The 14,561-nt window shown below is 42.8% G+C and overlaps 2 protein-coding genes across 2 annotated transcripts in view; one reads left to right on the plus strand and one right to left on the minus strand.

Moving 5' to 3' along the window:
• Positions 1-11,583: 11,583 nt before the first annotated feature.
• LOC105030194 (flocculation protein FLO11-like) lies at positions 11,584-13,721 on the minus strand. Its single transcript, XM_010903904.3, has 3 exons — positions 13,677-13,721; positions 12,370-12,803; positions 11,584-12,016 (listed from the first exon to the last, which is right to left on the minus strand). Exons 2-3 carry the CDS (start codon positions 12,419-12,421, stop codon positions 11,592-11,594), a joined length of 477 nt encoding a protein of 158 aa, XP_010902206.2. The 5' UTR covers positions 12,422-12,803; positions 13,677-13,721; the 3' UTR covers positions 11,584-11,591.
• stam (signal transducing adaptor molecule (SH3 domain and ITAM motif) 1) overlaps positions 13,051-14,561 on the plus strand; it is a 43,921-nt gene continuing 42,410 nt past the window's right edge. The window contains exon 1 of the mRNA XM_034291354.1: positions 13,051-13,337. Within this exon, the coding sequence (XP_034147245.1) occupies positions 13,298-13,337 (40 nt within the window). The 5' untranslated portion in view covers positions 13,051-13,297. The remainder of the gene's footprint in view (positions 13,338-14,561) is intronic.

Genomic DNA, 14,561 nt, shown 5'->3' on the forward strand with positions numbered 1-14,561 from the left:
ATTTAGTTCAGTGTATCTTCCTATGTTTTTATCCCATTTTTATTCTACTTATATTTTCTTATTCTATCTTTTATTATTAAATTGTTGTTAAATGTTTTAATTTCCTTTGTAAAGCACATTGAATTGCTTTTATGTATGAATTGTGCTATATAAATAAACTTGCTTGCTATATAAATGAACTTGCTTGCTTGCTAACCTCTTGTATACAGCCCTTTATAGACAAACAATTGTTGTTCACAAAGGAATAAGGGAACAGCCAAGTATGTGTCAACAAAGCCTACTACCTAACCAGTAGGTTAAACAGTCAGTCACAAGCAAGTTATTTTATTTGGATTTGTTCAAAATACCTAAGAACAGTTAAATCAGTGTCTTTGTTTCATTATTTTCATTATTTTTTATACAGTTTAGATTTTACTTAAATTCGCTGGATTTCATGTACATATTGGTTTGTTTCATAGGAAAAAGTTAAATTGTATTGCTTTATTTTTCAATTTTTTAAGCCTCCTTGAAATAAAAAAGACACCTTTTACAAATAAATTCTATACCGCTAATCAACAGTTTTTCCTGAAATTCCAATTTCCTAAAGTTTTCCACAATCATACATACAATAGATGTGGCCAGAGAACCTTATAGTATTGTGACCTAAACTTATTTGGATTTTTTTTTATCTCAGGTCCCTAGGTCTGCATGTTAAAGTAAACTTAGGTCAGGGTCAAAAATGTCTTATATGAAACAATTTGTTTGACTATGGTGATGTTGTTACCCATATGACAGATATAAAACATTAAACACGCTAACTTAGGTTCTTTAGATCCATTTATCATTTTCATGTTTATAAGATCTGTAAACATTTGCTGAAAAGGTAATGTCCTAAAGATATTATTCAATAAATATATAGTAACTAAAACAAGCTACAAACATGGCGCATGTCCAGAACCCAGCTCCGCTCCTCCGGGCCGTACCCCTCCCACTCCACGAGGTACTGGAGGCCCCCCGCCCGGCGCCTCGAGTCGACGATGGAGCGGACGGAGTACGCCGGGGCCCCCTCGATGTCCAGAGGGGGAGGGGGAACCTCCCGCACCTCACACCCCTGAAGTGGAGGAGAGACACATGGAACGATGGTTTAATACGGTAGTCGGGGGGAAGGCGTAACCGATATGTTACCTCGTTGACTCTCCTCAGGACTTTAAAGGGCCCCACAAACCGCGGGGCCAGCTTCCGATAGGGCAGGCGGAGGGGCAGGTCCCTGGACGAGAGCCAGACCCGGTCGCCCGGACGATACACCGGGGCCTCCCTGCGGTGGCGGTCCGCAGAGACCTTTTGGCGGCGGACAGCGAGCCGGAGGCGGGCTTGCACTGCCTCCCACGTGCCCGCTGCCCGCCGGAACCAGTCATCCACCGCAGGGGTACCGGTCTGGCTCGGCATCCAGGGCGCCAGGACCGGCTGGTAACCCAGTACACACTGGAATGGTGACACGCCCGTGGAGGAGTGGTGCAGAGAGTTGAGCGCATATTCAGCCCAAGGCAGAAACTCTGCCCACTCCCCCGGCCGGTCCTGGCAGTAGGACCGGAGGAACCTACCCACTTCCTGGTTTACCCGCTCTACCTGCCCGTTGGACTGGGGATGGTAGCCCGAGGTCAGGCTGACCGAGATGCCCAGGTGCTGCATGAAAGCTTTCCATACTCTGGACGTGAACTGGGGACCCCGGTCAGACACGATGTCCTCGGGCACCCCGTAGTGCCGGAAGACGTGTGTAAATAGGGCCTCCGCGGTCTGTAGGGCAGTAGGAAGGCCGGGCAGAGGCAAGAGGTGGCAGGACTTGGAGAACCGATCCACAACGACCAGGATGGTGGTATGGCCCTGGGAAGGGGGGAGATCAGTTAAGAAATCAACCGATAGGTGGGACCATGGTTGTTGTGGATTGGGCAAGGGGTGCAACTTGCCCACAGGTAGGTGCCGGGGTGCCTTACTCTGGGCGCACACCGAGCAGGAAGAGACGTACACCCTCACGTCCTTGGCTAAAGTGGGCCACCAGTACTTACCGGCCAGGGCGCGCACCGTTGGACCGTTGGCCTCCTCGCTGCCCGCATGTACTCCAGGTTCCGGTGGTCCGTCCAGACGAGGAAAGGATGTTTAGCCCCCTCTAACCGGTGCCGCCACCCCGATAAGGCTCGAACCACGGCCAGCAGCTCACGATCACCTATGTCGTAGTTCCGCTCCGCCGCACTGAGCTTCTGGGAGAAGAAGGCACAGGGACGGAGCGTGTTACGACTCCCCGTCCGTTGGGAGAGGATGGCACCGAGCCCACAGTCGGACGTGTCCACCTCCACGATGAACTGGAGCGACGGGTCGGGATGGGCCAGGACCGGAGCGGTGGTGAAACAGTGTTTCAGTTCCACAAACGCCTGCTCCGCCTCCACGGTCCACTGCAACCGGGTCAGAAGGGAGGTGATCGGAGCCGCGACTTGGCTAAAGCCCCGGATAAACCTCCTGTTATAATTTGAGAAGCCTAAGAATCGTTGCATATCCTTTACTGTGGTAAGGGTCGGCCAATTACGCACGGCGTCAATGTGAGGCTCCTCCATAGCCACACCTGTGCTGGAAAAGCGATATCCCAGGAAGGACACTCACGTCTGCTCGATCAGCTTATTTCTCCAACCTGATTGAGGCGAACAAAAACAATCCAAAATTTCTCTTTGATACAGTTGCAAAGTTAACAAAAAAGCAAAGCTTAGCAAGTGAAGTGGGTCTTCACTTTAGTTGTAATGAATACATGAACTACTTTGATGAAAAGATCGTCACCATTAGAAAACAAATAACTGACTCCTTAGATAGTTATGGTCCTCAAAATCTCAGTTGTCCAAAAAATTTCCTGAACCTCCCTGACCAGGTGTCAATGGGGACACTTGAATTTTTTGATACCGTATCGCTCGACACATTTACAAAATTTGTAATGAGTTCTAAACCCACAAACTCTCAGCTAGATCCGATTCCTACTAAATTACTTAAGGAGTTATTTCCTGTGCTAGGTCAGCCAATGCTGAACATAATAAATTGCTCCCTTTCCTCCGGATGCTTACCAAACTCACTAAAAATTGCGGAAATTAAGCCTCTTCTAAAAAAATCTAATCTAGATCCCGACATATTAAACAAGTATAGGCCAATATCGAACCTCCCGTTCCTCTCAAAAATCTTAGAAAAATGTGTTTCCCAACAACTGAATGCCTTCCTAAAGACAAAAAACATTTATGAAATACTCCAGTCCGGTTTTAGATCCCATCATAGTACTGAGACTGCACTCGTGAAGGTAACAAATGACCTTCTAATGGCCTGAGACAAAGGTTCCGCATCCGTCCTGTTGCTTCTTGATCTTAGTGCTGCTTTTGACACTATTGATCTCTCCCTTCTCTTAGAGAGACTGGAAACCAATATTGGGCTACGTGGACATGTTCTAGCCTGGTTTAAATCTCATTTATCTGAAAGATATCAGTTTGTTATTGTAGATGGCATATCCTCTGACAAGTCAAAGGTATGCTTTGGTGTTCCTCAAGGCCCGGTTCTGGGCCCATTATTGTTCTCACTATATATGCTCCCTCTGGGCGATGTAATCCGAAATCACAATATTAACTTTCACTGTTATGCTGATGACACACAGTTATATATTTCAATGAAGCATGGAGAAGCCCCTAAATTAGCTATTTTGGAAGCATGCGTTTCAGATATTAGGAAGTGGATGACAGAGAATTTCTTGCTCTTAAAACAGAAATGCTCCTTTTAGTACCCAAAAAACAAAGAGCGTTGTTAGCAGATCTCACTTTGAACCTCAACGGCTGCATGGTCGTATGCCAAAAAACTGTAAAAAACCTTGGCGTTACCCTTGACCCTGACCTCTCCTTTGAAGAACATATAAAATATGTCTCAAGAGTTGCTTATTTTCATCTTCGAAACATCGCAAAAATTTGAAACTTTCTATCAAAAACTGATGCAGAAAGATTAATCCATGCTTTCGTTACTTCTAGATTAGATTACTGCAATGCTCTTCTCTCTGGTTATCCAGACAAATGAATAAATAAACTTCAATTAGTGCTGCACACGGCTGCTAGAATCCTAACTAGAACAAAAAAATTTGAACACATTACTCCTGTCCTGGCGTCCTTACATTGGCTGCCTGTTAGGGTTAGGGCTGATTTTAAGGTTTTACTCTTAACCTATAAATCAATACATGGACTTTAGATCGCAAGATGCAGGCCTTTTAATTGTACCTACAATTTCTAAACAAACAGTTGGCGGCAGGGCCTTTTCTCATAGAGCTCCACTCCTGTGGAATGATCTGCCAATTAAGGTTAGAAATGCAAACTCAGTGCAAACTTTCAAGTGTCTACTAAAAACTCATCTCTACAGCACGGTTTATAATTAGGTGTAGCCTGGCCCGGGGGCGTGAAGGTGACCAGTAGGCTTGATACTGTCCACCCTTGCTGTCTTGCCAGGTGGGCTCTCGTCGCCACTGGGATGCCCTCCCTCCAAAGCCTTTTGGGGGAAGAGTCACTGGCTTGTTGTTGACTCTCTGTTGCGCACTTGTGCAATTGGGCTGTACGCCGCTAGCAATACTCGGCCCTCATTCAGGGGGGTTGCGGTTGGTGGGTGTCCCTTTGGTTGATGCCTGGCAATGTGGTTGGATTGATTTCCTGCCTGTTGGGCCCTGTGTAGGGCCACAGTGTCACCGGACCCCCCGTCTCAGTTCCAAGGTGTTACGCTGCTATATTATTGTGCTGGGGGATATGAGGGATGTACTACTAACTTTTCTCAGTTTCCTCCAGTTTTAAATTTTAGAAGGAGATGAGGTCCTAGTCCACACCTGCGGATTACCTGGTTTGGGGGGCACGTTGCTGTCCCTGTCCTTGTCCACCTGGTCATACTTCTGACCTAGTCTAAAATCAAATAGACTCTGGACTTAGCCCAGAGAAATTTATTTATTATTCCAATTCGGCGTAGCTGCCCTGGGTGGGCTGCTCGATGTTCCAAACGGCGGTGGCCCACTCCAGGGCTTTCCCTGACAGGCAGGAGACGAGTGAGGAGATCTTCTGGGCTTTGGTCGGCGCAGGATGCATCGCCTGGAGCGCGATGTCCAGTTGCAGTAGGAAACCCTGGCAGCGGTCCGCCGCCCCGTCGTAGTCCCTGGGTAGCGGAATGTGCATCGCTCCCATGCTGGGCGGCGCGGCTTGGGGAGGCGGAGAGACGGCCGGTGCTGCGGGGTTCCGCTGGCTCAGCTCTAGGCGCTGCACCACCTTCAACACAATGTCCATCGCGGCACCTAGGCTGGCCAGCATTGTCGAATGTACCTTTACCGCCTCCGCAACACCGGCCTCGCCTGTGGCTCCTTAAAGTATTTGGTGTTGTGTTATTCTGCCACGTCTTCAGGGGGCGGAATAAGGAGGAGCAGGAGAACGGCGTGATAGTAGTATCTTTTAATACTATTGCGTCAATACGAAGCGTAACACAGCTCTTTTGAACATACAGAGACAATAACACACAAAGACAGGGGGAGCAGAGGGAACATATATACTGGGGGGAATGATGATGAGAACCAGGTGCACTAAACAAGACACAGGTGAAATGTATGATGAGATGGATGGTGGTGTCAGAAGGCTGGTGACGTCGAATGCTGGAGCCTGTCTGCTGCAGGGGGAGGTGCAGCAGCAGAGGGCGCAGTTTTCACATTCTTGTTAAATCTTGTTTTGGTGATTGTTTTGTTAATTCTTATTTGGTTGATCTGTACTCCATGTGGAACTGTAACCCTTATAAAAAAAAGAGGGAGATTTACAGTAATATCGGTGTAAAAAACAGGTAAGGATTTATGTATGTATTTTTTTCAAAAACAACTTTACCTCGTGTGGAGATGGAGTCGGCCTACCACGGGTGGAGACAATTTCCTCGGGGGAAGTTAATCACCTTGTGGAGGTATCTAAGTTAAATTGTTGACAGTTTGAGTATTGATTATATACTTTTTTTTCAGACATATAAGTATGAAAAAAAAGTATGAAAATATGAGCGATAACCATTTTGGTAATATTATTGAAAAAAAGTTTTAAGTAGTTGAGAAAGGATGGGATTAAAAACGAGTTCTCTGTTGTGCAAGAGGTCAAATAAGATTAGATAATGCATAATATGTGGGGATTTGCTATGGTTAAGGATGACACATTTTTGCATCTCCTGAAGTTTGTGTTTGCATTTGAACATAACAAATGCAAAACCTATAATTGTAAAATCCATAAACAATGTTGTTTTTGTTAAATAGGATGGAATAGAAAAGCACAAAGAAAGTGGATGTGAATTGGCAGAAAGTTTGCGGATGGAAAAAGCAGGTTGAAGACAAGGCCGACGTAGTGTAAGCCAAAATGGCGATGAAAAGATTTTGAAAGTGATTCCGATTAGGCTGTGGAACCAGATTGGCTTCTTCCCCCACCTAACTCTGTCCTCACAGGAATGTGGGCCTTTTAGTAGGGCCACAGCAACTTTACGACAGAGCACAGTGGGGGATTGGAGATTGAGCGGTGTTAGGTTAAGAGTCTCCTGAAGAGGAGCATGTGATGACGATATGAAGGTGTTATGGATGTTTTAAGGAAGTAATGGAAATTAACGCAAGAATGGAATTACGATGGGAAGACAATTACCAATAGACTAAGCTACAGGCGACACAGAGTTCCGAAGAGGGCAAAATCAAGAACTAAAAGAGGGAACCTGAGGCAAGTGAGGCCATGACCAGCAGGGGACCCAATGTGGCTACTAGCCAATATGCCTCAGACTGGGTCTCAGGCCCAGGAAGTCAATCCTATGACAAATGGCACTTTTCCTGGAAGCTCTGTAGCATAGCAGAGTTTTTAGACATTTATGGGCAAAGGCTTATATGGGCATTGCTATGACATGCAACATTGAACAAATCGTAATTGAACTTAGCTTACGTGGACCACTGTTGAGATAAATTAAGTTTAAATAATGCTGATTTAATAACCATGTATTTTTATGTTTTTGTTTTATTAAATTGTATGTTGCAGCCAGATATAACTTCTGAGATTTAAAACTCCATCAAACTGTTGAAATTCTCACACCTTATCTCTGGGAAGAATAGGTAAAGACTGTCTTTTGTCTTACACTCAGCCACACTCACTCAGACTTTACACCTGGCTCAGTTAGAGAGACAGGATTAAAACCCAACCATTAACATACAAATGAAAATGCCGCCTATACAGCAGGAAGAAACCCCCTGTTCTAATCTAGGTTAGGACAATAGAATGTAAATTACTGTAACCGTGTTAAGATTTCACATCTGTATGCAAGAACCTGTTGATCTGCGACCGAAAATAACCCCAAAGGGGAAGAGTTTAGAGCATGCCCTTCTTTCATTGGACAGCGAAAACAAAGAGATTCGTCCAACATGTCACCATGCCAACGAAGAGCCAATAAGGATGGGTTTTACTCAGAAGAGTGAAAAGTAACCGCCCCTGTGGTGGGAGAAAGAAAACCAATGGTTAATTTTGATTTGGGGCAAATATTTGATGTATTTTGACTCATCATTTTCTATTAATAAATCTACTTTGTTAAATCTTCATTCGGACCGAAGCCTCGTCCTTCTTCAGAGATTCTGATATACGCAAATTCTTAACACCGCCTTATGAATCCCAATGACCACTGAATGTAACAGCTAAGAGCTAGTTTTGATGCCTTGGTTAATCCCGGTGCTGTCCATAAAACAAGTGACTCCCCATGTAGTTTACTGATTCTTCCGGTGAGGAAACCTTTGAAGTATTGTTATAATAATAAAAAAAAAGAAATCCACAGCTCGTAAAATTAAACTGTTCATGATAGAGTGCCTTTGTACCTTGTTACCATCCTGTCTCAATTATATATTTCTTTGTGTTTCGAAATGGTAGATTATGCGTTTTATTAGTTTTTCTTGTGTTTTGATTTATTTCATTATCTTTGTGTAACCTGATTCTCAGTCCTATATTGCTCTATAGGTAAAAAAGGAAATGTTGGATACGGTTTGAGATGCCAACTGGTGTCCACTTATGTTTCCCCTAAATTTTGTTAAAATCTTTGTTGTTTTGCTGATAAGTCATACAGTTTCTTGTACTTTTGTCATGACGTCAGTCCCTGCGGGGCGCTCCCTCTCCACTGATTGGACACAAGTTTTCAGAAAATGCCCATACCCTTCACTTAATGGCATATGATGTTTTTCTTTGTTTTTCTTTGTTTAGGTGGTCAGGTATTGCAGTTCATGGACTTTGTCTCCCTAATGAGGCTGCTGAGAGACCTTAGTTGAACCACCAAAACGGTAGTCTCTGATTTGATTGGTTAAGACTCCAAAAGGGGATCAAGCCTTCCCGGAAAAAATAATGCTAATGACTCATGTTATTTACAGTATGTGTAGTTGATCCCTGATCTGTCAAATCCCCATGTCATCTCTCACCTGTTCCTATAGGAAATTATTTTTCTTGTAGCCTTGTCGTTTGGCATTAAATTTAATAGTTTCATAACTTGTCAGGTAAATACGAACATAACTAAACATTCACAGAATTACCCTTGGTGACGTAATTGGTTTTCGGTTTCATAAGCTAGGTATCAGTTATCACGGCCGAACCAACTAGGAATGCTAATTGCTCATTTGTTTCAGTAACAGCAATGGTAGGATTAGCATGGGTATTACCCAGTGTAGTAACTGTCACCATCATGTTGGGACTGGGATAAAGATAAATTCAGAAGTAATGATTTATTATTACTGTAGGCTCTCATATAGTACAATAATCTACATTTTTATAAGTAAATCACTTTAATCTATTGGAAGGTTAGCCCTGAAACCTCTATCTTTGTTTGTGGCACCTACTATGTATGGTTAGGGTTAGGGTTAGTGTAGTGTTTACCTATCTCCCTAAGGGGTGGCTAGGATGTAGATCACCTTGTAGATCAAGTAGGTTATGAATTGGAAATACTAGTTAACCTTACTTGTAAGATTTGAACCTTTGGCCAAAATATTAAAGTTGATTGTTAGGTTTCTATGCAGAATTATGTAGCATTATATAACATTTTCGCCAAGGAAGGGGTGTGTGTCTGTACTTGAAAGGTGAGCATTGAGGTACTTTCATCCATTCCAAAGATTCTTATGTCAGTAATATTATTAGTCGTTTGAAGTATTTACAAGAGCAAGTCTTGAAATGTGCTTGCTTGTGTGTGTGTGTGTGTGTGTGTGTGTGTGTGTGTCTGCTTGTGCGTGTGTGTCTTTAAATTTTGTTTGGTCCATTTGTCTTTGATTTTAACATTTTTTGTTTCGTCTTTTCATTTACTTGCTTACTCTGGATAATTGTTTCTTGTTTTGTGTTTGAATGACTGCAAGTATTTTTGTTCAAACCATTCCTGTTGGTGATGTGAAATTAAGCTGTATCTGACCGTGTAATTGTTGATAATGCTGGACAGGTGGAAGGAAACGTAGCTATTTCAAATTCTGTTGAGTTATCATATTTGGTAATGATAAAAGGAGGGAATGTGATAGAAATTTGAAATTGAGAAGCAATATATGATGTTTTGATGTTATTTTATATGACATTGGCAGTTATATTAATTTCTATGGTGTTTTCATTTAGTATGCTGTGACCTAGGTAAATTAATCATTAACAGACCATAGGGTCCTCTCCCCTAGATTCTTTAATTACTCTGAGTGTGGTCATACTAGGTGACGGGTATCGATTATCTCATGCGCATGTAAACTTTAAAAAAACCTTTATAGAACTTTGGACTCCAGACTGATTTTATTTTGACTGACATTTTATTTTGCAGGGGGAGTAGACATCATCATCAGAGTAGACATCATCCTCCAGTCACTACCATCTGGTTCCCTGGGAGTAGGACTGGTTTACCTGGACCATCTGGTTACCTGGGACTAGGACTGGTTTACCTGGACCATCTGGTTCCCTGGGAGTAGGACTGGTTTACCTGGACCATCTGGTTACCTGGGACTAGGACTGGTTTACCTGGACCATCTGGTTCCCTGGGAGTAGGACTGGTTTACCTGGACCATCTGGTTACCTGGGACTAGGACTGGTTTACCTGGACCATCTGGTTCCCTGGGAGTAGGACTGGTTTACCTGGACCATCTGGTTACCTGGGACTAGGACTGGTTTACCTGGACCATCTGGTTCCCTGGGAGTAGGACTGGTTTACCTGGACCATCTGGTTACCTGGGAGTAGGACTGGTTTACCTGGACCATCTGGCTACCTGGGAGTAGGACTGGTTCACCTGGACCATCTGGTTACCTGGGACTAGGACTGGTTTACCTGGATCAGCAGTCTAGTATCACAGCCCCAAAAGACAATTTTTCTGAAAGCTGAAATACACCTGACAGAAAAGGCTCTAGCCACAGTTTTGTCATTCCCTGTTGGAACTAAATACACTGGGTCAGTCATGAAAGTATCTTGTGTGATAGCCGGTGTAGCATTTGTTGTGTTACTAGATGTGTAAATACCTTTCAAAATAATGATGGATTTCTGATAACAGTGAACCCATTAACTGTAAATGTTTCTTATACTGCAACAACCTCTTTTCCCATGTTCAATTAATTAAAGATTAAAGAGGGTCTTTTGTGATTAGAAATTTTTTTGGGGTGGATGTATAATATGTTGTTTATTTTTACATAGTAGAATACTTATCATATCCCATTTAGCCAAGTTTGAAAGCAAGTAGTTTGGATGTCATGGAACACAAATCAACACATCCATGACACAGAAGGCAATTTTCAGGAACTATTTTTGACTCAACAACCATAAATAGCAGACTTTCAGCATTTGTCCCTATTACACAGCAAATTTGGGCAAATAACAAATTGTATTTCCCTATTACAATAATTAAGCTGCTTCTCTGTTTTGATAATGAAGCACATTTACCGGTTACTATAATGTAAGCTGTTGGGGAATCCCCATTGTGTTCCCATGCTGTTAATGAGCAGTGCTGGTGTCCTGTATCGATTAGGGTTATACTAGTCATGTCAAATGTTACACTGCTCATGATTTACACTGCAGATATGCAGCTTTGGTATTAGCATAAATACTTTAGCAAATATTTTCTTTCTTTCTTGATTTTTATCATTTGTTATGTAACGTTGTGCTATCCCTTCAATATAGAATATACAATACAGAAACTGTGTTATACATTTTAAAAGGCCATTACAAACTACACTACAATAACAAATTATTATGGAAAAAGGTCAATACATACAGTACCATCAAACTTTTGAGTGGTACTGTAAATACAGATGACATTTTTTTAAATGGGTAATATGTAAGATTTTTACTATGCTAGCATAAAGGGAAAATGAAGGGAAGGGAAGATGAGAGACAAGTCATGTTAATGTTTAAATTCAGTCTTGTAAACGTTAGAGGCAGGATTTTACACAATGAAAGTTTCAGTAATTCTTTTAATTAATTCAAGGGCACAAAGGATCCTAGCTTCAGATCATTTTGCAGCTTATTCAACGCAGGGCTTATAAAACAGATTGGTAGGGTCCAGTTGGTAGGGTCTATTGGTGCAGCCTTTTTTAGATGCCTTATGCTGCATCGCTGGGCTGTGTTGAGGTAGAGAGGACAGGAGCATCGCTGGGCTGTGTTGAGGTAGAGGGGACAGGAGCATCGCTGGGCTGTGTTGAGGTAGAGGTGACAGGAGCATCGGTGGGCTGTGTTGAGGTAGAGGTGCTAGGAGCATCACTGGGCTGTGTTGAGGTAGAGGGGACAGGAGCATCGCTGGGCTGTGTTGAGGTAGAGGGGACAGGAGGGTATGATGCTGCATCACTGGGCGGTGTTGAAGTAGGGGTGCCAGGAGCATCACTGGGCAGTGTTGCGGTAGAGGGGACAGGAGCATCGCTGGGCTGTGTTGAGGTACAGGGGCCAGGAGCATCACTGGGCTGTGTAGAGGAGGTGTCTGCAGATTGTCCAGGAGGTGCAGGGGTGGGATTCAAGTATTTCAAAAGTGCATCTGAAGAGAGAAGAGGAGTTAATGTGACCACTGGGTGTTACATTATATTAATTAAAAACCTGCTGATGGTTAAAATACACAATAACAGCACCAAAGTCACATTACTATTATGGCCTAAACACAAATAGCAAGAGTAATAACACCTAGCATTCATGCACAAAACATGTAGGCCAGAGGTGGTAAGACTAATCAATAATGAAAATGCAAAGGCTTACAACTATTAATTATAAAAGATGATGGGAAAAAACATTTTATTGACTAGTATCATCCAAAGTAAGCTAGCTAGTGGTAACACTGTTTCAATGGTAACTACAATGCAATTACATTAACTTTATTAATCACATTACATTTACCTCTGTCCCTATCCCGTTTTTTCTCCTCTTCTTTTTCTTCCCTGGGCACCATTGTTTGAAGTAGGCTACTGATGCTAATTTATATTGTTTCATGTTCAGTATCACTCACTACTAGATAACTGAACTCACTCATCCTCCACAATCAGATAAGTCTAACTGATGGGGTTGGGGTGGAGGGATTGAAGCCAGGGTGAAGCTGTAGGCAACACAGAAAATATGGCCTAATAAGCTGTAGTTATGTTGTTCTGGGGCCTTTTGCGTATTTGTAATATTTCAAATTAATAGTATTAAATTGTATTAGTAAAAAATTTTAAAATAGTAAAAGTAAAAATCTATAATCATCTTCACTCATCTGGGTGCCCCTGGATGAACAGCACAGCGCCCTTAGCATTTGCCTACTCTGCCTATGCCACGGGACGGCCCTGATTTAACGTCTATAAAGGGCAAAAAAAGGTGAAGGGAATCATGTTTCCTCTTTTGGGTACTCCCGTCACAACTCAATGTGAACATTCATATTCACAATACACTATAATGTATATATAGTATGTATACCAATGACATTTTCACTGTAAACCTTCTGAATAGTTTATTTTCTTCTCCAATAATATGCCTAATGAACAGGCCAATACATCAGTAATAAACAAAAAAGCATTTTGCTACAGCGTGAGGAAAATAAATATCAGAGTTGTTGTTAATAAAAAACTCAGTATCAGATAACGGGAGGAGGATAAACACTGCTCTAGCTACCCAGCCTCAGTTAACGTTACCCAGAATGCCTAGCTTGTTGCCATGTGATCAAGGAGTGACTGGCTAGCTAGCTACTATATCTGCCCTTTTTTTTGTACTATGCATTTTAATGTAATACTTAGCTAAAACCCGAAGAAAAAATAAAAGGAACGATAGTATTGTGGTTGAGATAATTGTAGCAATGCCTCTTTTCACATCAAATCCATTTGAGCAAGATGTTGGTAAGTTGAGACAGCCAACGTTTTAGCGAAGCCGATGTCCCGGCTTTGTGTTTTGATTTGGTCAGCTACAGGACTGTAGTTCAAAACGTTATCCAGCTATGAAACAGCTACTAGCTAGTAAGTTATGTTGCTACAGTCCTAGCTACAAAATGTTGCTACCTAGCAGTAGCTCGTCTACCTGCAGTCACCATATAGCTTCATACTTTTGTTAGCTATCTAAATAGCCACCTAACTAACTCAATGTCAGCTGCTCCTGTAGTTCGTAGCTAGCACAAGAGATTCCGTGTAAAGTACAGTACTAAGCCATTCTACGCTAACTGAGTGTAGTTAACATGTCACCTGCGATGTTCCGTGGTCTAGGAATTGTTTATATTGGTTTCTTAAGTTGGACTGACAGTGAACACACAGTAAACTGTTTCCTGGGGTCAGACGATGGAAAGATGACGTTGCATTTATCTGCAACAAGGTCTTACAATCCAATGTAAAAAATACACTTTAGCTATGCAGACAACCTAGCCACCTAAAGATGCTGCTAACATCACTTCGAGTTGGGTGTTAGTCAAGCACAACTAAAGGTATTGATAGGTAGCTATAAAGTTAGAAAAACTGCTGTCATCATGTCAAAGTTTTGACAGTGGAAGACTATGAAAGAGGTAGGATAAGTACTTTGTACAGTAAACACGAACAGCCGACTGAAGGACACGATATTGACAGAGTGAAGATGTGGTTATCCACCATAGCACTGAAACTAGTGGTTCACCACATTGTGTGTGTCTGCGTGTGTGCTTACATGCATCTGTGTGTGTGTCTGCTTGTGTGTGTGTGTCTGCGTGTGTCTGCGTGTGTCTGCGTGTGTCTGCGTGTGTGTGTGTGTGTGTGCTTACATGCATCTGTGTGTGTCTGCGTGTGTGTGTGTCTGCTTGTGTGTGTGTGTGTGTCTGCTTGTGTGTGTGTGTTGTGTGTGTGTGTGTGTCTGCTTGTGTGTGTGTGTGTGTGTCTGCTTGTGTGTGTGTGTGTGTGTGTCTGCTTGTGTGTGTGTGTGTGTGTGTCTGCTTGTGTGTGTGTGTGTGTGTCTGCTTGTGTGTGTCTGCTTGTGTGCGTGTGTCTGCTTGTGTGCGTGTGTCTGCTTGTGTGTGCGTGTGTCTGCTTGTGTGTGCGTGTGTCTGCTTGTGTGTGCGTGTGTCTGCTTGTGTGTGCGTGTGTCTGCTTGTGTGTGTGTGTGTG

Source organism: Esox lucius, chromosome 3 (assembly GCF_011004845.1).
Source record: "Esox lucius isolate fEsoLuc1 chromosome 3, fEsoLuc1.pri, whole genome shotgun sequence".
Classification (NCBI taxonomy): domain Eukaryota; kingdom Metazoa; phylum Chordata; class Actinopteri; order Esociformes; family Esocidae; genus Esox; species Esox lucius.